The 22,164-nt window shown below is 42.4% G+C and overlaps 1 protein-coding gene across 1 annotated transcript in view; it reads right to left on the bottom strand.

The window, feature by feature from the left end:
- Positions 1-22,164, bottom strand: part of DNER (delta/notch like EGF repeat containing) — a 220,306-nt gene that overhangs the window by 119,019 nt on the left and 79,123 nt on the right. The window contains exons 2-4 of the mRNA XM_036421970.2: positions 11,190-11,486; positions 8,785-8,879; positions 5,959-6,125 (exon numbers count right to left, since the gene is read on the bottom strand). Of these exons, the coding sequence (XP_036277863.1) occupies positions 5,959-6,125; positions 8,785-8,879; positions 11,190-11,486 (559 nt within the window). The remainder of the gene's footprint in view (positions 1-5,958; positions 6,126-8,784; positions 8,880-11,189; positions 11,487-22,164) is intronic.

Here is a 22,164-nt window from a genome sequence, read left to right on the forward strand (position 1 = left end):
TTTGATTCAGTAAATTCTATACCTAGGGATTTAACCCAAATAAATCATCATTATAGATACAAAGATAAGATTATAATAATGTTTGAAATTCTGTCTAAAGAGGCAAAAAAAAGTATTTAATTGTTTAACAACAGCATATTGAATATAGTATATTGATTCAATGGAACATTACACAATTATTGAGGAGAGTACTATGGGTTTATATTTATTAATGCAAAAGAATGTAAGTGACACATTAAATGAAAAAAGTAAATAACTAGACAGAGCACAAACGTGTTCTTCTTTAAGAAAAAAAAAGTGTATTATTTATATTATCTACATTAAAGAGCATTTTTTTTATTTTTAAAAAGAGCGCAAATTTTAAAATTACCTCTAGTAAGAGAAAACCATAGTTTCGTTCCAGGGTTTATATATTTAGCCCTGAGGATCAATCAACTCTCTTTCTCTCCTCTATTTCATTCTCCTTCCTTACCTCCCTCCCTCTCCTTTCCTCTGCCCCACCCTTGGAAAGAAGAAAGAGAAGAGATGCTATTGAAGAGCAAAAGTTTGGCTATAAAAAGCAATTAAATAAATTATTTATTTTCTTAGTTGAAATCTGTAATGAAAAGCTTTCAGCACACTGGCAATGCTCTGGGAATGTTGATTCTAAGTTAAAAACAGCAGGAAAAATTTTAAAGAAATATTCCAATGAAATTCTGTAGATAAGATGGGTTGAAATTCACTAGTATTAGTTAAGTAATAAGGTACTTCTTTCCAGAGTTAACAATATGCCCGTGCAGTGTGGCTCAGTGGTTGAGCATTGACCCATTAACCAGAAAGTCACAGTTTGTTTCCAGTCAGGGTATATGCCCAGATTTTGGGCTCGATCCCCAGTAGAGGTGTGCAGGAGGCAGTCGGTTGATGATTCTCTTTCATCATTGATGTTTCTATCTCTCTCTCTTCCTCTCCCTTCCTCTTTCTGAAATCAATAAGAACACATTAAAAAACAAACAAACACAAAAACAGTTAACTAAATTATTTTAAATATCAAAATAATTTTCTTTATTTCATTTTTACATATCCATCTATAAGCAAAATGTGCCATCTTTATTTTTTAAATAAAGAGTGGAGATGAAGAGAAAAAGAAAATGAGGCAGAATGGGGAGGGAGAGAGGAGAACTTATAATTATAAAGACATACCTGGAGTTTGCTTCTCAAAACCAAGCAAACCCCTCCAACCAATGAATCAGGCACAATTTCTGGGAGAACTGCCTGCCACCTTTCATTCTCTTTAATTATGAAACTGGTGCCCAAGTCTATAGAAGCACTTTAGTAACTTACACATATGGATGCCGACTAATTTTACTCTAAAGGGGTTGTCCTTTACTTCTAAAGAACTAATTGACAAATATTATTGATTATTTGTTCCTAGGATTTGCACAAATTATGGTGTGTGAAAGAATGAACTGAGTAGCTTGTAAAAGATTTGCTGGATCTGATAGACCAGCAACCCGCCTTTCTACGAAGCCTAATTCCAAGGACTATCTTGAAGGGTAGGAGAAACGTTTCATTCATCTTGGATCATCTGCCCCAACTCCATCGCAGCCTGAGCAACCAACACTCAGTGAGACCCCGCTCAGTTTAGACTGTCAACTATTGGGACCATGTGTGTCTGTATTGGAATCCATTTTTCTTATCAATGCTTAATTTATCACCACAATTAATAGGAACCAATAAATAAGTGATGCTGACAATGACAATATTTAGAAAGTCAGGAGCAAAATTGTGAAGTTCAAGGCAAACTAACTTTAAAATTCTAATATACATTACCATTAATAAAAGATCCCAAGAAGAATGATTCTGATTGCTAATAATATAGAAATGTGGTTTCAATTTAAGTAAAATTTAATTTAATAGAAATCTTCCTACTAGGGAAATGTGAGCTATAAGAGTGTTATCTACCGTATTTTCCGGCATATAAGACAACTTTTGAAATGAAAAAAAGCCTGCTCAGATTGGCCAGAGTCAGAGAGGCGGTCTATTAAAAAAAAAAAAAAAACCTGGTGTTGCCTCGGAAGTGGGCGGTAGTCTTATACAGCAAATATAGGCCTAAACCTATGTTTTAACTGTAAAATTAGAGGCTCATCTTATACGCTGGAAAATACGGTACATTATGCTGTTCAGGGCAGCCTTATCCTTCCTCGGCTTTTGTTCTCTCCCAACTATTACTTTTTATTTGAACATTTCCAAGTCTTGTTTCCTCTGTTGTAAGGAGTTCAATATCCCATATTCAACTGTGGTTTTAAGATGATCAGCAAAGGTGAAATATTTGCATTTTTTGTTCAAGCTTAAGCTTTTGGCAAAGATGTTAATATTTCTATAGCTGGTAGCAATTCCAAACTTTCTTTGACTATTTTACCCCTGACCTCTGAGTAAGATATCTTAAAGGACAAAATGCAAAATGTAGCATTCCCAAAAGAATGATGAAAACTTTCTTTCCTTTTTTTCTTTTTTGTCTTTTTTTTTAATTTGACCCTCTAAAATACTTTTAATGTAATAAATGGGAAGAAAGTTTAAATGTCACAGAGGTGGGTTGTGAAACTCTACAAAGAATTCTAAAGATTGACATTTGCAGCTGGCAATTTTCTTCACATGGCATTTACTGAGCAGGTAACCGTTACTTATGAACAGAATTTAATTACTTGGGTAACTATCATGTGGCCATCATGGAACAAGAACCTGTGATATGGTCACTACTCTCAAATCTTTCAGTTTAATTAAAGTTGAAAAATCAGCACACCAAATAAATAAATAAAAGAACATAGGGAACATTCGGATGCTAAGTTGTGTGATCCTGGCTGAAAATGGGTTATCAGGGAGAAGTGTAGCTTACACAGCTGGTAAAGCAAAGGTTTATAGAAGACTTGGAAGAAGGTGAAGGAGCCAGAGCTGGGGGAAATGATGCCAGCCATGCAGAGAAGAACAAACAGGAAACGTGCAGGGCCAAGGTTGGGTGAGCATCTAGGAAGGGTGACCAGCAATCCTGACCACCAGGTTCAGAGGCAGGGACAAGGTGGCCCCACTCCAGGCTGGCGTCAGTATGCAAAAGCTGGCCGTGGTCCAAAGCAGAGGTCCTGGGGGTGTCATGAAGATAGATCCACACCAGCTCAGTCTTATTACCTCAAGGAAAGGAAACTCTTCCCTTCATTGTACCTACCTGCTGAAGTACCGTCTTATTCTTCCCTGCTTCTTAAGAGAAGAAAATAAAGAGAATGCACTGCTTATAAACTATTTTGCATGACAAGAATCTTTTTAAACTAACAACTTAGAATCAAGGAAATTTCAAGCGCTCAGCAGCTCCCTGGAGGCATCCAAGAGGCATGCACAGACTAGGAACATCTCTAATCCAGGTAAGACAGATACAAAGACCTGGACTAGGTCACTGATTCCTGGACTAGGTCAGTGGCTAATTTAAAAGCTATGATCCTGAGAAGTGATCCCAGGTCCTAAAGGACGTCCATGTGGGCTGTGGGTTACACCACTCACTCTTTCGATCTAAGGTATTAAGAGCCGTTTTAGTGGGTCTTAAATGAAGCAACTGGTCTGGACTACACATAAAAATGCACTTACTTTTACAATATAAATGAGACATAAAAGTGTACTAAAAACTATAAGAGAAAAAAATGGTACATTAAAGTAAGATAAAACAGTGGGTTGTGAGCAAGAGAACAGGATAAGGGAAGAGAAACAGACAGTTATGAGCAGCTAGACCATGAAAAATTGAGGGAGAGAGGAACAGGCCGGATCACAGTAAAAACCATTTCAAAGAAAAGGAAAGAGATAAAATATCAGACTGAGGTGGCAACCAATACGGACCATAAAAGAGTAAAGTGTGAAGGGAAAGTGGAGCATTTCTGAACAAGTAGGTAGGTGGGCAGTGTGGGTAAAGCAGACATCCCCACTTGGGTTTGCTGATGGAATGGGGAACCAGCCATGAGAATGTTCTGGGGTCATCTGCGTGTTTTTATAAAAACTTATATGAGTTTAAGGATAGCTGAGAATCCATGTAAGGTAGCATCTTTGGCTGGCAATTTTCCTCAAAAACCACTCCAAATGCAGAGAGTTCACTGACGTGTTGAAGAGGAATCAATTTGGGGGTCAAAGGCATGGGAAGGATGGAGTGAGGCAGGGTGAGGGTCCAGGTTGGGATGGGACAGGCAGCAGGTGACAGAGCAGAGGTGCACCAGGTAGATGTGAGGGAAAATATGCCTAAGGGCAGGTGACAAAATGAAATAAGATCTGGAGGACTCCAATGGAGCCTTCACCCCAAGGAAATGGGGACCTCCAACAGCTTCTAACACAGAGGCCACACACCAGAGGGCTGGTTTTTTCTTCACCCCCCAAGATCATCTATCATAGCAGTGCTCCCAAGCAACCACAGAATTTTTAAAAATTTACTTTACCAAGACATCAGGCTACAGCTATGTTTCATGGAAAGGCACCAGGACAATGAATCTTTCCTGTTTGAAAATACAAACTGTTAAACCACTGAGTCACTCAGGGAGCTAACAAACACCTAGGATGCCACCCATGGAGCAGACAATGCTAAACAAAGATTAATTTCCTTATTTACCCCAAAACACTGCATAGAGCAAATGACATATCTGGAAGAGACCGATTTAGGAAAAAGAAGGACAAATTAAGGAGACAGCAGAAGAGTTGACATGGATGACTGAGGCACAGAAAAAAGAAGCTACTCTTTTGCTCTGTTGCACAGAAACTTTAAAATACTTTGGTCTTCAGGTATGTACATGGAATCTATTGACAGTAAGGCGTTGGGGAGAGTTGTTCCTGAAAGTGAGTTCACAGTTATTCCCAAAAAGGAGCAGTAGTGACTGAACACAGCAACACAATGCTGGGGCATTCCCTGTGGCGTGGAAGCTTTCTCCCACCTGCCCTTGCATCGATTTGTTCATCTGTCAGATGAATGCCTTTGTCCTCTTCAAAGTAGTCTTTTAGTTCTTCACTAAAATGTATTCATGTTACAGAGCCCCGTGTTGTAAAAATGAATTATTTTAAGAAGCTGCTTTATAAAATAAAAATAAAAAATTTAAAATTTAAAAAAAGTTAAACAGAAAGAGCATTAAACACATGTCAATGCAGTGAGCACAGGGCTTCCACAATGATTACAAAAGATAAATCTTGTTTCTTTAAGATGAAAAGATTCTGTAAGAAGCAGCAGCTGGACCCGTGTGGGTGTGGGGCAATTTGCCATTGTGAGAAACCTGGCCGCTCTGCCTCGGAAGGAGCTGTGCACACTGTCTGCTACCTTTAAAGAGACTCACACTACAGACTGTGAGCTCCATCCAAGCCACATCAAACACTCAGAAAGCTCTGGGTAGAGAAGTGGAAAAGGTACCAGATCACAAACTTGCAAAATGGAAAATAATGGGTTAGAGAAATAAAGGTTGTTACTCAGAATCATTGTCTTCGCATCCTAACCTAAAGTGTAATTTTTGAGAATGTAGTGTAATTTAGTGATTAACACATCATATATTATTACTATAGCAAAGTACATTTTTAAAAATTTTCCCTTAAGGAACAACACATTTCAAAGATACATTTCCCCCATGAAATTTGCTGTTAGCAAATGAACTCAATGCCTCCAGTTGCCCACGATCCTTGGAGAAAGCCAACGAAGAACTGGGAATCAGAATCTGATATTTGGAGCACTGAGCACGTAGGGTCACACCCCTGAGACACTTTGGCCAGGGCTGGGATATAGTCCCAGAACCCCCCACATTGAGCCACCTTGGAAATATTACCTTCAAAAGCAATTTTGATTAGAAGCGGAACCTCACCTACAATGAAAGGAACAGTGTTGATGGCTAGAATACAGATTACCCTGGAAAATTCCTTACACACAGTCTCTACACACCAAACAGGCATGATGTTGGGTGGGAGATTTCCATAACTCACCGATGAAGTGGTTGGGCCCCAAGGCAAGCATCTCTTCCAAGAGGACCAGGCCCCCGGGAGCCTGGAGGAGTGTCACGCTCCGGCCGTCTATGAGGGAGCACTGCTGAAACCCCGTGGCCGTGACCTTCCACAGCAAAATCAGCGAGGCAGTAGCATCTTGCCGAATTCTGAAAACAAGAGGGGTGTAAATGGGAAGTCCCATCCAGAAAAATTCACCATAGAAACAGTTCATCAAATTAAAAATAAACATAGAAACGACGTGTGCATCCACAGAGGTATGGGGAAATGGATGGAATGATCTTATAAACAAGCTCCCACTTTGAGCCTACCCATGGCTGTCATTTCCCCACGCTGTTAGAAATGTCTGTCTCCTGCTTGATCAAAAATAGACCACAAAATCACTAACAGATAACACCTTTGGGGCACAGTTTTCATCAATAATAAAGAGGTATATTGAGTTCTTTTTAGAGACAACGCCTTCCATTCCCACACAACATTAAGGTTCCTGCTGGAATTTATTTCAAAGGTGTAATGCGTCCCCAACAGCCACATGAGGCGTACCATCAAAATGAGCAAAAGTGTGTACTTCACATGCTTCACATCTTCCCTGGCTTTTTCTTGTTTTCAGGATAAAACCCAAAGAATGAGATGCCACGGATACTAATCAACCTCAGCCTCATTTTTCCTCTCAAATCCATCACCTCCTTCCTTGCAACCCAGGGATCGGACAACAGGACTACTGTCTCTTCCCCAAAGAAGGTTCTGGCCCCCCACCCAGTCTTCACCTCCTCCACCTGGGAGGTGAGTCATCTTCAAGGCTTAGCCCCCACATCCCCTCTTCTCTGAGACCTTCTCTGACCACCTTCCCGCCACTTTTCCTTCCTTGGGTTTCTCCCTGGGGGAGAAGAGCTGCCCCTTCCCAACACAGAGCCTGGGCCCGCAGCAGAGTGCTCAGGAAAGGGCTGACTAATGACTGAAGTCATGAGTAACGCCAAGTGCAAGGTCTCATAAGAGCATTCAGGGCGCCGAGACCAGTCAGCCTGGGTCAGATTCTGCTATTCTGCCCAGCTCTGCAGCCTAAGAGAGTCTTAGTTTGTTGAAGGGGAGGAGGAGAAGCATTTAAAGGGAGAGAAAATTAGAACTAATCAAAAAGGTTTATGAAAGTAGGATAATATGACCTAGACCAGCGGTTTTCAACCAGCATGCTGCAAGAGGTTTTGAAAAATGCAATACCTGACTATTTAGTCAGGGGCACTGACCTCTTTTCCCTTAGATTGTCAAGTAAAAGAGTGACAACAGTCAACACAATAGCCATCCAGTGTGAGTGAATCAAAATTATACCTTTTTTATTTTTTTGTCCAATTGACAAAAAATATATATATAATTTGTTGGTGTGCTGAAGATTGTTAGTAATTAGTTTATATGTGCCGAAAGATTAAAAAGGTTGAAAAACGTTGTTAGAGATGGTTTCATAAATTAATGAACCTTATTTCCCTAAAACCAGCTCAGGCCCATGAGGGTTTCCTCTGTATTAAAAGCAATGAAACACTTAGGACGGGGGTCCCCCTGCTGGTAGAACTCAAAGCTGCCTCAGACGCCACACCTTTCCCCGCTCAGGGGACTTCGGGTGCCCAGAGTCCACAGCCCTTCCCTGGCTCTTCCCCTCTCCCTCCGGACCAGACTAAGTCAAGGCTGGTGTGTGTGTGTGTGTGTGTGTGTGTGTGTGTGTGTGTGTGTGTGTGTGTGTGTGTGCAGGGCAATGTAACAAAGCCCCTCTTCCAAGCAGTTCTCAGGGACTACTGTAGAGAAGGTAAGGTGAGCAAAGCAGCCCTGGGTAAATGGAAAAGGTGAGCATGCGCGCTACTTCCTTAAAAGGGAGCCAATGCAGCACGCTGGTTACAGGGCCATGGTCCCTCCCGCTTCTAAAGTCCCTGGAGACTGGACAGCAAAGGCTCATTGGTTGCATGGGGGTGGTGAGGTAGAGAGGGGTGGTAGTTAATAGCAACAGAGAAAGTCAGGGAGCAGGAATTGTCAGCCAGGACGCGACGCTCTAACCTGGTTAACCCCCAGCAAGCACAGCATCTGGCACACTGCAGGTATTCAGCCACGCTGGTCCCCGCCCCCCCACCAGTGACAGTGGGCAGCACGTAATCAGAAAGAGCTCAAGTTTAAAACAAAACAAGATGCTCTCTTCTGGGGTGTTTGTTTTTAAAGAGAATATTATAATGTTTATATTTTTTTAAATATTTTTAATTGATTTTTTTACAGAGAGGAAGAGAGATGGATAGAAAGTTAGAAATATCGATGAGAGAGAATCATCGATCAGCTGCCTCCCTACTGGGGATGTGCCCGCAACCAAGGTACATGCCCCTGACCGGAATTGAACCTGGGACCTTTCACTCCGCAGGCCAATGTTCTGTCCACTGAGCCAAACCGGTTTCAGCTATAATGTTTAGATTTTAAATTTGGAGTAAATTATGCATACGAATTGAACCAATCGTCTATAAAAATCTTAAAAGGCCAAAGAATTTTGGAAGCGAAAATCATCTGTGAAGTGAAGAGTCTGGCCATGAACCTTATCTAAGGCCTTGGGGTTTCTCTTCTCACACCTGACTCATCCAGACCAATTCCACAGTCTGTGTCTCCCAGTGGATAACTCACTCTACCGTCTTCCCTGTAATAAACAGCACCTCGAGGTTTTGAGGGACATTGAGCACGTCTACACATGAATCTCCATGTATAATTCTCACAGACCAGTCACATGGAGAGACACGGCCTCACAGCCAGTGTCAGTCTTAACAGTTTTTCCGCTGAGAATTTTCTTACTTGACTGAGGCGTTCTGTGGCACTTCAAAGGACACCAGCCGGCCACCCGCAGAGCTGTTGGAACTGGCATTCCCACAGGCAATATCGGGGATCACCTGGGGAAAAGAACAAAAAGGTTGGAGTTCACAGCACAAGACAGTACTATAAAGCAAAATTCCATGAGATGCATTCTTCCACTCCTTGTGGTGATGCTGGCCTGGGGACAGAGAAAGGACAAGTGGAACCTTAGCAACTCAAGAGGAAATGTAAGCTTTGCCCCTTGAGTTTTCCTGGGAACGGTCTACCCACTGCGGGGATTGGGAAAACGGATAATAAGATATCCCAGGGAGGAGTTCTTTTATTTAACAAGAGTCACTGGCCTCTGCTCTAGGTTCAGTCTGGGGGTTCCCGAGGGACTAAAAGCTTAGAGAACAAGGAGGTGGCCATTAAGGATCAGCTTACACACAATGGTATAAACCTTCACCACTAGGAGAGTGTGCCCTTAAATGAACTATAGGCAAGAAGAATCTGGTCTGGATGACCCTGCTCTGTGTGGAGATGGGTCTCAGGAGCCCACAATAAGATCAGGTAACTGAGGAGCTGCCCTTTTCCCCCTGTGGACTAGGTCTTCATTTTTTTAAGTAATATATTCCCAACAGTGTTATACTGATGGATGTGGAAAACGAGCTGGTGGAGGAAGGGAAAGGGAGAATGTGCTCATCAGAAAGCATATTGTGAACACTTACGCTGTGTCCACTGAGATGCTTCTGACAAATTCATTCATTTATTATTCCTCATACCATAATCACTGACTTCCTCCATGAAAGTCCAAATAAAAGGGTATTAAAAGTACCCCTCATCACTGAATTAACTGAGAACAACACAGAAATTCTCCGTATTTTCACCCCAATCAATACTTAGAACTTATTGTCCAGAAGGCTGGATACTCGAATGCTACCGATAAAATCCACCATGCATATTCAAAGACGTGAATCCAACGTGTTAAATTTGTGTAACAGACAACTGTTCCATACATTTTCGTCCCCTGGGGCTCCAAATAGCCTTGGGTTCCCAAAGCATCATCCCTTCACGAAAAAGGGAAGCGTCTTCCTCTAGCACTTTTAACTTGCTTCTCGAACAGCCTAAGAAATAACCGCAGGACAGGAAGACCAGGCGTTTCTTTTTCACATTTACCAGCTGTCGGACAGTATGTCGTTAAATAAATAGATTGAAATGGCCGGTTGGGAAGAAATGTTCATTAAAGGACACTTCCTCATAAATGTGAATCCAAATCTACTTCACATTCAAGAAGTGAGTCATTCAGCAAAGAAGTATTGAAATAACTTCAGAGCATTTAATAAAAGGCTGAAATCGGAACAAGTCCACCAGTTTTTAGGTAGGCGAAGAGCACTGCCCTGCAGTCTGAATGTGGCCTTCATAAATTGCGTGGCAATGAAAAAAAAGTGGGTCAGCTGGTTATAATTACCCACGAAAATGAATGAAGAAATGGTGCCTTACCTCTTTTGTAAAAAAGGAAAGTTTCTAGACACACTCCTTCACCCTAAAAGTGCTACACAGAGATCTATGTATTGTTGTTGTTTTCACTTAATCTACAAAACCTGTAATAAAACACAACCCCACACAAATCTATATGGATGTCATATAAAGTATAAAATATGGATGAAATTACACTGTCATTGTCGCCTCAAATTCATGATTTTGACTAGTTCCCAAATTCTTCCAGCTTGCAAATTTATATTTTATGTTAACTTTTAGAGGTATGCTGAACATTTTATATTTAATATAGTGAGACTTTTGATGAACTTGAAAATACGATAAGCCAAACCTAGATTGGCCAAGATTTAGTAAATAGAATTTTCTATTGCCAAACTAAATAAAATTTGCGAATTTTATTTTCAAATGCGTTCTTTCAAAATATTTTAAATCTATGGTAGCTTTTCTTCTCTAAAGCCCATTGAAGAGCTGCAAGTCACCAAAAATAGAACCCAAACAATAACCAGCAAACCAAGAAAATAGTGACCAATTACAATTCCACGAGTAAAATTAGGTCAGTAAAGGCGGGTCTTGGTTGCATTCATGTTTATGACTCTTCATTGGCCATTTACCCCAAAATAAGATTGTCTCACAGAAATGTATACGGATTTTAGTCCCCAGAATAATTACGTTCCTTTTCTTTTCTTGATTCCTCCTTTGAAGCGCACAAAACAATCACAATCCAAATGTCTCATCTCTGTAACCAAGAGAGATTTTCCAAACAAGCGCAGAGGGACTAAGATTGGGCACATTGTTTTGTTCACTGGGCAATTTAAAGGTTTTCCAGTTTTTGTTGTGTAATTAGAACTACGGGAATTCGTTCAGCCTTACCAATGTCTTATGTAAAAACGTATGCAACAAAACATTCTCACCTCCACTTGATCCCATTTCATTTCTACAACTTTCTGCCCCGTTTTCGGTTGCCATGTGGGCAGGGTCTCGGTTGCCTGAGAGCGGGGCAGGATGGCATCAGGCTCCTGGGTAGCAGCGACTGGCTCCAGCTGTCTAGGTGCCATGGGCTCAGTCCAGCCAGAGGCCTGGAGGCTGGGAGGTGCCTGCTCACAGTGTGGACCTTCATAGCCTTCCGTGCAAATGCAGAGGTAGCCACCGCTGCTGCTGCTGCAGTTGCCATGGTGACAAGGGTTGCTGGCACAGGGATCCGCCACAATCTGAAACGAGACCATAAATGGGTCAATTACTCCCTCGTAAGAAAAGTAGTGCCATCGCTGGGAAATTAGCTCGTGTCTCAGAGCTGCTGCTCCCGTGGAAACGCTATTCCTGGGGAACGCATGTCCTTAATGACTTGTGTTGTTGCGGGCAGCCTCCCAAGGTCATCCCAACGTTAGCCTTTCCACAGGTAACAGGCCTCCCCCAAGGACGGATACATGATTGGGGAAGAGCCTCCCAAACCAAGGCCCTATGCAATGTTGAATTCAGGAACATGCTGTTTAGAGAAACTTTCTAAGGCAAAAATCGTTAAAATTGAGGCTTATTAAGAAAATGTCAATTTCGATGCTTGTACCTGCGTGTCATGACAAATGAAAGTAGGGATCTAAAGTGAACTCTCCTTTTGCACATCCTGGACCACCACAACACTGCCTCATGCCCAGTGTCTCTTCTCCTGAAGATGCGCTTACCTCGGTCTCCCTGTTTCCTACCTGATGAACAAAGCTTTTTAAGATGCTGTTTTTTTTAATTACAGGCTTCCAAAAGGATGAGTGCGCACGACCATTGCAAGCCAGTAGAGAGCATGATGGTGAAGCACATTAAGCAGAATCTTATAGAAGCTCCTAGCTCATCACTTTGGATGGGGATTGCAGAGAAATGTAACCCTGCTGGATACAGAAGATAAAATTCACTTGCATGTCTTTAAGTTGTGTTCCTGCTCTACTTGTTTAGCCAGAGTCCTTTGCTGCCCTCTGAATGGCCACTTGTTATTACCTGGTGATGCTACAGAGCAATGAGAAATGAAACAGCGTTTCTCTGGAGACCCTCCAGGGTTCAGAAGTGTTCTCCACACTCATTCCACTAGCATTTGCCTCTGTGATGACCGAAAGTGAGACTCTATCTGATGCCCCCCTGGCTTCTCAGGGCTGATCACAAAACAGAACTCAGGAAAATCCAGACCACAGAGAAATGGAACCCCAGTTTCTCCTATAGAAATGGTTCATGCATAATTCTGCATGGAAAAACGGCTACTCATTATGCTACTTACCCTCATCAAACAATGTCCAACTAACTCCTTCAGGAATGTTAAGGGATTTTGAATTGAATAAAATGAAGTTCAAAAATACTGCATTGTCAATTCTCTGCTATCACTTAGAAATCCCTTCACAGAATATCAGAAAAGAGTAGGTGGAGTGGTATCTGAAGAGAATATTTAAACTGTAAATGATTTTAAACATCTAAAATCTTCATCAACTCAAAGTAAAACCCAACTCCTTCCAGATAGACAAAGCCCTCCTCGATCTGACACCTTCATACCTGGTGTCCTCTCTTCCCATGTATGTTTCTTCTCCCTGGAACTGTCCCCACCCTGTTTTCTTTCTGTCCCTGGACTCTGCCAAGGTCATTCCTACCTCTGGGCCTTTGCACCTGCTATGCTCTCTTCCTGGAATGCTTTCCTCCCAGACTTTGCATGGCTCTCCACCTCATTTTACAATACAAAGTGGAAGTCCAGTGTGGAGGTCACTACTGCTATTGGATCCCACTAATTTTGAACTATAAGCAGGAAATAACCAAACTATCAAAATGCATGAGGCAAAAATGTCATAATTAATAGATTTGACTTTGGGGATACCCAATATTTAACAGGCAATATTTTCTCAGCTATAATTTCTAGCTTCTAATGATGGGGGAGAAGGAGAATGATTAAGACTTTGTAATTTCAGCTATAAAAAAAGAGAAAGGAGAAAGCCCTGGGGTTAATGGTTTTCTGCTTACAGCTACCCAACAAGCTCATTTATTCAATGCTGTGCATTTGTTGCATCAGATTAATTCTTCAATAGAAGTGACCTGACATGCATTCCTCACACATTAAGTGAAGGGACACCCAGGGCCTCCTCCATCCGAGAGCATTTCAGATTCTGTTGATAGCCACTCTGGTTTCGGTGACACTGCTTTCGGAAAGTCCAGAGAAGCAAAGCGCTAGCCTGAGACCACCCCCACCCTCACTTATACCCATGCTCTGTGGGCAGAGTCAGTCAGGGAAACGGAGACATGTCTACGGAGTCCAAACCCAATGCCACCCAGGAGGACCTGCAGTCACAGATGGAGCACGTCACATGAGCCAGGCTGCACAGGTCACTGAGGGACACAGAGATGCGTGGCATTTATAGAGCAGTAAGCAGTAAGATGTAAACACAGAAGAGAAATAACTGAGGGGGATTTGTGTGGGGTGTGAAGAAATAAGTAGGATGGGCCACTGTCTTAGCAATTCTTCTGAGCAGCAAATCAATTCAGGAACTTTTTACTACAGAGATCGATATTGGTATCATAGGAAGAGGTTACCTTGTTAAGCAAGGAACAAAAAAGCCACCAAGCAGGATTTCTCAGACTGGGCACTCCTGACTCTTTGGGCTGGATAGTTCTTTGGTGGGAGGGCTGCCCTGTGCATTGTGGGTGTTTAGCAGCATCCTTCATCTCTACCTGCCAGATGCCAGGAGACGTCCTCCCTTCAACAATGACAGTTGTGACAACCAAAATGGTCTGCAGACATTGCCAGTGCCCCTGAAGCAAAATCACCCTTTAAAGGAACAGACTGATGATCTTCTTCCATCAAAACGTTTTAAAAATCTACTAACCTCCAAAAATGAAATAAAAAGACAGCAACATGATGAAAGAAATAAAAATGGTACCATAGATTACAATGGATGAAATCCTTTATTATATCCATTCCTGGATGTCACTAACAGAGAGACACCTCGATGAAAAGGGCAAAGAAATAAGCAACATGCAGAATGGTTTGCACACAATCGTGTCATTTTTTAATATTATTTTTAAATACACACATAAAACCACGTGTCCATTTGTGTGTATGTCAGCACACATATAAATTTTAAAAGCAGAATGAACCATGGTTTTAATAATTTGGGCAGTAGAATCAATTAAGGAACTTCTAAAAATACATATTCCCCTGTTCCAAGCTATTCATGGAAGCTCCGAAGGTGAGGCCTAGAAACCCATATCTTTCAGCATCCCTGGACTCTGATGCTCTGGTCCAAACACCAAAATTGAGTTTCCCAGTATAAACCAGGGATGGCAAACTCCAACAGCAGGCCAACTTCAGCCGGCTTCTGTGAATAAAGTTTTCCAGGACTCTGGCCATGGCCCTCTGGGTAGGTTTTCACTGTACCACCTCAGCAAATGAAGAACAGCCACGGAGACTATCTGGCCACAAAACCATTGGAGTACATATTATCCAGCCCTGAAGTTTTATCTGGCCCTGATTCAGGCTATTCCGACCTTGTGTTCACAAAACGAAGAAACAGGTAGGTGGGCTTGTCTGGGTAAACTTCAAAGATGACAAGTTAAAACAGGGGCTTGATCATGTCGATAGCAATTACTACTACTTCTTCTTCCCACCCAACCCCCTTACTGGGATGGCATATACTAAGTGATTAAATCACAGAAAGGACTTTTCACAGTACAACTTGAGGCAGAGAAGGGACCTGCCGCACTTTGGATCGTAATTATGTGCAGAAACGTGACAATGAATCCTGGCACCCTGAAAGGAATGCTTATGTAGATAACACACTATGAAGTGAGATCTCTATAAAGGGTCGCACTCCCAACTTTCCTTCACTGGAGGAAGTGTGGAAATTTTGTCTCTATCCTCCCACCCACGAACAGCTCACTGCAGAGGCCAAACGTAGACAGAGGTGGAACCCTGCGGGGGAAACGGAGGAAGAACTACACAGACCAAGGGGCCTTGAAATAGCAGGACTGCCCACTCACTGGTAGATGTGGAATTTAATGAACAAAATAAACGAACAAACAAAACAGAAACAGACTCATAAATACAGAGAACAGACTGACAGCTATCAGAGGGGAAAAGGTTGGGAGGTGGGTGAAAAGAGTGAAGAAATTAAGCAAAGAAACAAAAAACAACTCGTAAACAGATAACAGGATGGTGATTACCAGAGAGAAAGGCCAGTTGGAGGAGGGTAAAGGGGAGATAAATGGTGATGGAAGGAGACTTCACTTGGAATGATGAACACACAACACAATATAAAGATGATGTGTTATAAGATTATATCCCTGAAATCTGTATAATTTTATTAATCAACCAGGGACCTGTTGCAGAAATATTCCTGCAAGACTTCTGGAGGGCTTCCCTCCCACCACCACCACCTCTCCTGTCCCCCTCTACCTCTCCCTCTGTGGCAGGCGGGGCAGGGCGGGGCAGGGCAGGGCTGGGCAAGGTGGGCAGTGCTTTCCCTCCAGCAGCTGCAGCTGCCTTGCTTTCCACTTTCCCTCCCTCTTCTTTCTATGCTGTCTTCAGTCTTCACTCCTCCCTCCCGCCGTCTATGCAAATTAACCATCATCTTTGTTGGGTTAATTTGCATACTTGCTCTGATTGGCTGGTGGACATGAATTGCAGGTGTAGCAGAGGGATGGTTAATTTGCATATCACTCTATTATTAGCTAGGATGTTATCCCAATGATTTCAATTTTAAAAAAATTACTTGACTTGGCCATGTTTTCATGGTGTAAGCTTAGGACCAGCTAGATGCACTGACAAAGATTTTCCTCTTATGTCATGCTAGATCCACTGATAAGACTTGAAGAGATGCAGTTCTTGTCCAATATAACTTTTCTATTACCTGACATTTCACCGTTTTCATTTCAGTTCTTAGAAAAAGTACTGAAGAGGCACTGAAAAGATCTTGGAGTCCCACTTTAGGTATTACTATCTACAAAACATTCTCTCTCTCACTGTCTAAACTCCAGCTTCTTTATCTGTCACAATGCACAACTTTTCTTTCTAAGAGTGGTTATCAGGGTAAAAGCTAAAGAAAAGAAATAGCAGGACTGTCTACATCTGCCAACTGGGAGGGGGACCACAGCGCAGATGACTTTCGAATTTGAAGTTCAGGGTTTCGAGAAAAACAGTAATGAGCAATTGTTTTCCTGAAGTGCTGTGACATGGTAGAGAAAACTGGGGTCCCACTCCCATTTGTGGGTGATCCTGGCCAAGGCAAGGACGTTTCCTGGCACTCAGTCTTCTTAACTGTAAAAGGCAAGAATGGAGCTAGGGAGCTCCAGTGTCCTTTCTCTTCCTAATATTTGGTTTCTCAGTCCAAATAGAAATTGCACTGGTTAGAAATTGTTCCTGCTAAAAAGCAAATGAACAATGTTGGGGTCCAACTATCACAGTGCTTTAATCTGAAAAAGAATATATTTCCTACTTTGTTCAATAATGATCCTAACTATATTCCAACTCCAACTGCTTACCCACTAGGAGTAAAGACATGAGGGAGAAGATAGTCACTACAGTGTTTATGCCAATAGTAGACTGGGCCAAGAAATGCATCCCATGAATTGTTTTTTTTCCAAATCCAAATAATAATAAAAATGCTCATTCATTTCACTGGATCAAGGACACTATGCCATAGTGAAATACACATTCCCATGTTTTAATATTTCTTCCCTTCTGTATTATGGACCCTGGGTCTACTTGAAAATTATTCCAAGACTAATTGGGACAGTCATTTCCCCCTCAATTCTTAGTCAATTTTCCTAAAACCAGCCTGTCCTGATTTTTATATGTGGGCTGCATCACATTTGTAAGTGGGCTAAAAGGAAATTACAAGCAGAGTTCAAACACTTGGCGATGAAATGAATCCATTAAAAATAAACATGTCCAATTATTTTTCTACCTTTTTTATGGCATCTTTTTACGTTTGGAAATTACCTTGAAATTGCACTGCCTTTGCTTCAGTCTGGCTAACACACATAGTCAATAGTCACACTGATGAATCTTAAAGCCCTGCTCAGTTGCAGATATATCAAGAATTGAATAACTTTTCTTCAAAAACCTGGCAAATCCTTTGTGTTCTGCTTTCTATATTCTCTAAATTCCCAGAGATAACACTCAACTGCATTTACTTGCATAGGCACATCAGCCTCAGATAAAATGATTTTTTTCTTTTTTTCTTTTAGTCATTCAAAGACAAGTTTCTTGAATCAGAAACTTGTAGAATAATTTCAATGCCAACATTAGTGTCTCACCTCTCATCAGAGACACTCATACATCCTAGCAAATGTTCTTTAAAAACCAACAATGCCATGAATACAGGAGAAATGTCAACTCTTACTTCTCTGCCCACTCAGGGGAAGAAGCCTACACGAACTGGGAATTAAGCTTTTTAGATCAAGGTTAGACAGGCATCTCAAAAGATGCAGGAAAAGTGTCTTATTAAATTCAACATCCATTTAGAGTGAAGATTTTTGGCAAATAGGAAGAGAAGTGACCTTCTTTAATCTGATAAAGAGTATCTAAAAATATATGTTTTTTAAATCTACAGGAAATGGAATACTTATTAGTGAAATGTTGAGAAGTTTCTCGCTGAAACTGAGAACAAAGCAAGGATATTTGCATCACCACTTCCAATGAACACTGCACTACAGGTCCTAGCCCATGCAAGAAGACAGAGTAGCTCTCTGCCATCAGCTATCAGAAAAAAGAAATCCAATTACTGGAGAGTGGATCCAAATTTGGCACTGGTCACCCAGACCTGAGCAATTTGAGCAGCTTGAGGGCCCGGCCATCTTCCAGCAGGTCAGGAAGCATCAGAGATGACACTCAGGACACAATGGGAGAGGAGAACCCTGGGTTCAGTCAGCTGCGGGGGCCTCAGGTTCAATAGATCATAAACCCTGGGTGGCTCCTCAGGCCTTTGACAGAACCTGGGCCAAGCTCACTCAGCTTAGTAATGGAAGGTGTCTGCCCAGAGAGCCCCAGTTTATGGTTTTGTGCAAGGTTCCAGCGTTGCACAGGTGGAATCCGAGAGGCTGGAACACATGCGTCAAACACAAGGCCCGCGGGCCAAATCCGTCCCGCCAGGCCTTGCAATGTGGCCTGCACCGTGCTGTCATCACTGCACTCCACTGCGTTTCCATCACAATGACAGTTTATGACTGTTCAGTAAACCATTCGGCCCGCGATTTAGGCTGGATTTTAGATTTTGGCCCCTTCTCTGATTGAGTTCGACACCCCTAGTCTAGGATAATGGAGCCCACAGGACTATGGAACTTTAGAAGGCTCTGCAAGGTAAAGAGCTGGAAAAGCCAGATTTTATTCTATCCTCACTCATGCCCCCCCCACCCTGGGTAACCATGGCTTTTAGAGCAAGTATCTACTCTATGAACCACATGCTAACCAAGTTTCAGGGCAAAGTTTGAGCAAATGAAGCTACTCTGCCCAGACAACAGGAGAGGGCAGCATACACAGGCTGTGTGAGGTGCCCAGACCAGGAGAGCAGAGGCGAAGGGGTGCGGGGGCTCGGTGCAGGCTGCCACACAGCAGGGAGAGGATCCATCCTGAGAAGAGCTAGTACATCAATGTCTTCAAAGCTGGGGCTGAAACTGTCCACACATGTAAAAGCTGGGGCTACACCTTTCAAACGAAAAAGGGCATTTTTTGTTTATGTCCTTTAAAAAAAAAAAAACTTTTATAGGAAATGTCGACCATCTGCCAACTCTGGAACTAGCGACACAATCTGAGTGAGGTTGGCAGATAACTGCCCTGGTGAAGAATGTCAAGAATAGCACCGACTGCACCCCTGTTTTGAGAGTTTTCTGCACCTAGAGGCCCTCTCCTGACAGCAATGATGAAACTTAACTTGCCTTTGCTCAAAAGTCACCTGAAAGTTCCTTCCTGACTTTCCTCCCAGGCGGTGGAGCACTGGGCAGATTCCACAGACTTTTTCAGAGCCCAGCAACCACAGAGGCCTATAGGAGACCAAGGAAGCCGGAGAAGCCAGCAGGAACCCAAATACAGCAGCCTCTGCATATTCTAATGGATTTGGCCTCCATCCTAGCTTTGGGACACCAACCAAACATGTTAAATCAGGGTAGGCACTCCCACTTTCAGAAGAGCTTTCCACTCTTTTTTTTTTTTTTTTAAATAAATGTTATTGATTTTTTACATAGAGGAAGAGAGAGGGATAGAGTTAGAAACATCGATGAGAGAGAATCATCAGTCAGCTGCCTCTTGCACACCCCCCACTGGGGATGTGCCCACAACCAAGGTACATGCCCTTGACCGGAATCGAACCCGGGACCTTTCAGTCCGCAGGCTGACGCTCTATCCAGAGCCAAACCGGTTTCGGTTAGCTTTCCACTCTTGTTGGGGATGTCAAACGTAATCTCCAAATATAAAAAGGTGTTGATTTCTTTATTATTTAAAATAGGTGGAAATGACACCGGTGTGAGGCGGCAGGGAGCTGCAGAACTAGGCACAGAGTTGGCACTTGATTATTTATTGTCTCAGACAGGGATAGGACGACACTTCCTTTCAGACTGTTCTTCATTCTCTGCTCCGAGCATTTCCCAGGCAGGGTGCTCTGTATCAGCCAGGCTTGGTAGCCCAGGATCCTTAAGAAAAATTGGGTAAGGGCTCTCCATCTGCTGTGAAATGAGGTGAATGCAGAGAAACCAGGGCCACTGTCCTTAGGAAAGACTGCTGCTCTAAGCGGGAAAGCGCTTCATGTGCTGGTGTTACCTGCATGGCCTCCTAACTTCTTCGCTGTGTTTTTCTCTCTGCAGGCACAAAATTTCCTCTGCCCTCTTTTCAGCTTTCCAACCTTAAGTGGAAATAGTTGCTCTAATTTTAATACCCATGTGCTCCCAGAAATGAGGACAAGAATCAGTGACTTGGTGGAGAATCTAAAATCTTCAAGTTGTCCAACCTCATTTACCTAGAGATGAGCCTTCTGGAGCCAGCCAGCTTCATGTAGACCACTCCACAAAGAAAAAAGGAGAAAAAAAAAAGGTAAAAAGTACAATTCAAGCCACCAAAAGAGCAGGCTCTGGACATCCAGCCACAATTGCTGTTTCTTAATCAACAACAGCCAAAGGCCCCAATCGCACGCATGCTGAGATTAGTCATCTCCACGGATGGCAGGAAAGAGGCTCTCTGATTGGCTAACAATGTCTAGGAAAAGACCAGGTATTGCTCCACAAGGTACCTGAATGGACTTTTAAAAAATTATAAAAGACAGAAGGAACAAAGGGAAAAATAGACAATAAAGGAATAGAAAAACAGGCCTGAACGTGGAGGAGGTCATTATAAGATCCTGCCAACTCTGAAGAACCACAGGGTATGAAGCACAGAAACAAGAATGATCAGCAACAGGGACTACAGTCTCTGCCGTCTGGGGGTTAAGACAGAGAGTGAAGAGAGGAGGGATCGAAAACCACCCCACCTTAATTTTGCAGCCCTGTAGACACAAGACAGCTCTATAGGGAAGCAGAAGCAAGAACATTCTAGCTGCACTTCAGTGCCCTAAGACACAGAGGGGCTTCCTGCCCCGTGACAAGCTTAACCTTAAACCAGTAGTGAGCTGCTGCCTGATGACTGTGTCTACAAAGCAGTACAACAAAGGTACAGTAGCTTGAAGATACTCTACGACACTGATCATCCACATTTTCTCTTTCAAAACACAAATATTTAGCATTTCCAATTAAGTCATGGAATTATAAAGATGGAAAAATGATCAGTAAAGCATAACCATGTAGAATTAAGGGTGTTCAGGACACCAATTTTTGAGCACAGAGCATCCTCTGATCTGTTTTAGAAGGCTGATGAAACCAATTGCGTTTAGTATTGCTCGCCAAGCTGGAGTCTGTGAATTAACTTTGTGTATAAAGGTTTTAGACACCATAACTTTTCTTGCATGTGTAAATGCTGTAGGCAGAAAATAAAAGCTTTATTGAAGGAAAATTTCATTATTCCTCTTTAATTATAACACATTGAACTGATGAACAGGTCCTTCTCCAGCTAAAACTATGTCACAATTTTAGTGAGCTTTGATTCAAAAGTGAGCTTTAAAATGGGGTGAGAGAGCTCGACTGGTGTGTTGAGCATCAACCCAGGAACCAAGAAGTCGCTGGTTTGATTCCTAGTCAGGGCACATGCCTAGGAAAAGACCAGGGCTATGGGGCTTGATCCCCAGTGGGGGTCATGCAGGAGGCAGCAGATCAATGATTCTCTCTTATCACTGATATTTCTATCTCTACCTCTTTCTCCCTCCTCCTCTCCCTAAAAATCAAATTTTTAAAAACAGCATGTTAAAAAAGGAGACATGTTTAAAATGTGGTGGGGGACGGGAATTGCTGAGTATCAAAAATGATAAGAGTAGAGATCTCACAACCAAAGTCATTTGCAGATGCCACTGTATTAACCACGGGGGTTACGGACCTGGATATAAAACCTAAGAGCTGGAGGTCTGAGTTCTAGAAACCATGTGCAGATGACAAATGTGACCTTGAGCACAGGGGAAGAGAGGGGCCTATCACTGAGACCATAACATCTCTTTAGAGCCACCTGTCTGTTTAAAAAGAGATGGGTGGCCTGGAGATAAATCCAGCAGCTGGCCTGGAGAAACAGCAGAAAGAATGACATCCCTCTAGGATCTCCAGATGAAAAAGGAGTTGCTCCTGGGTATGAGAACCTTCCATATGAATATCCCATGTGATCAGCAACATCCCCTTGAGGTACCATGTTTCCCCGAAAATAAGACATCCTCCAAAAATAAGACCTACTTATACGTTTCCTTCTGAGTGAAATATAAGGCATCCCCCGAAAATAAGCCCCCCCCCCCAGGCTAAACATGAGAGATT

Source organism: Pipistrellus kuhlii, unplaced genomic scaffold (genome assembly GCF_014108245.1).
Source record: "Pipistrellus kuhlii isolate mPipKuh1 unplaced genomic scaffold, mPipKuh1.p scaffold_m20_p_7, whole genome shotgun sequence".
Classification (NCBI taxonomy): domain Eukaryota; kingdom Metazoa; phylum Chordata; class Mammalia; order Chiroptera; family Vespertilionidae; genus Pipistrellus; species Pipistrellus kuhlii.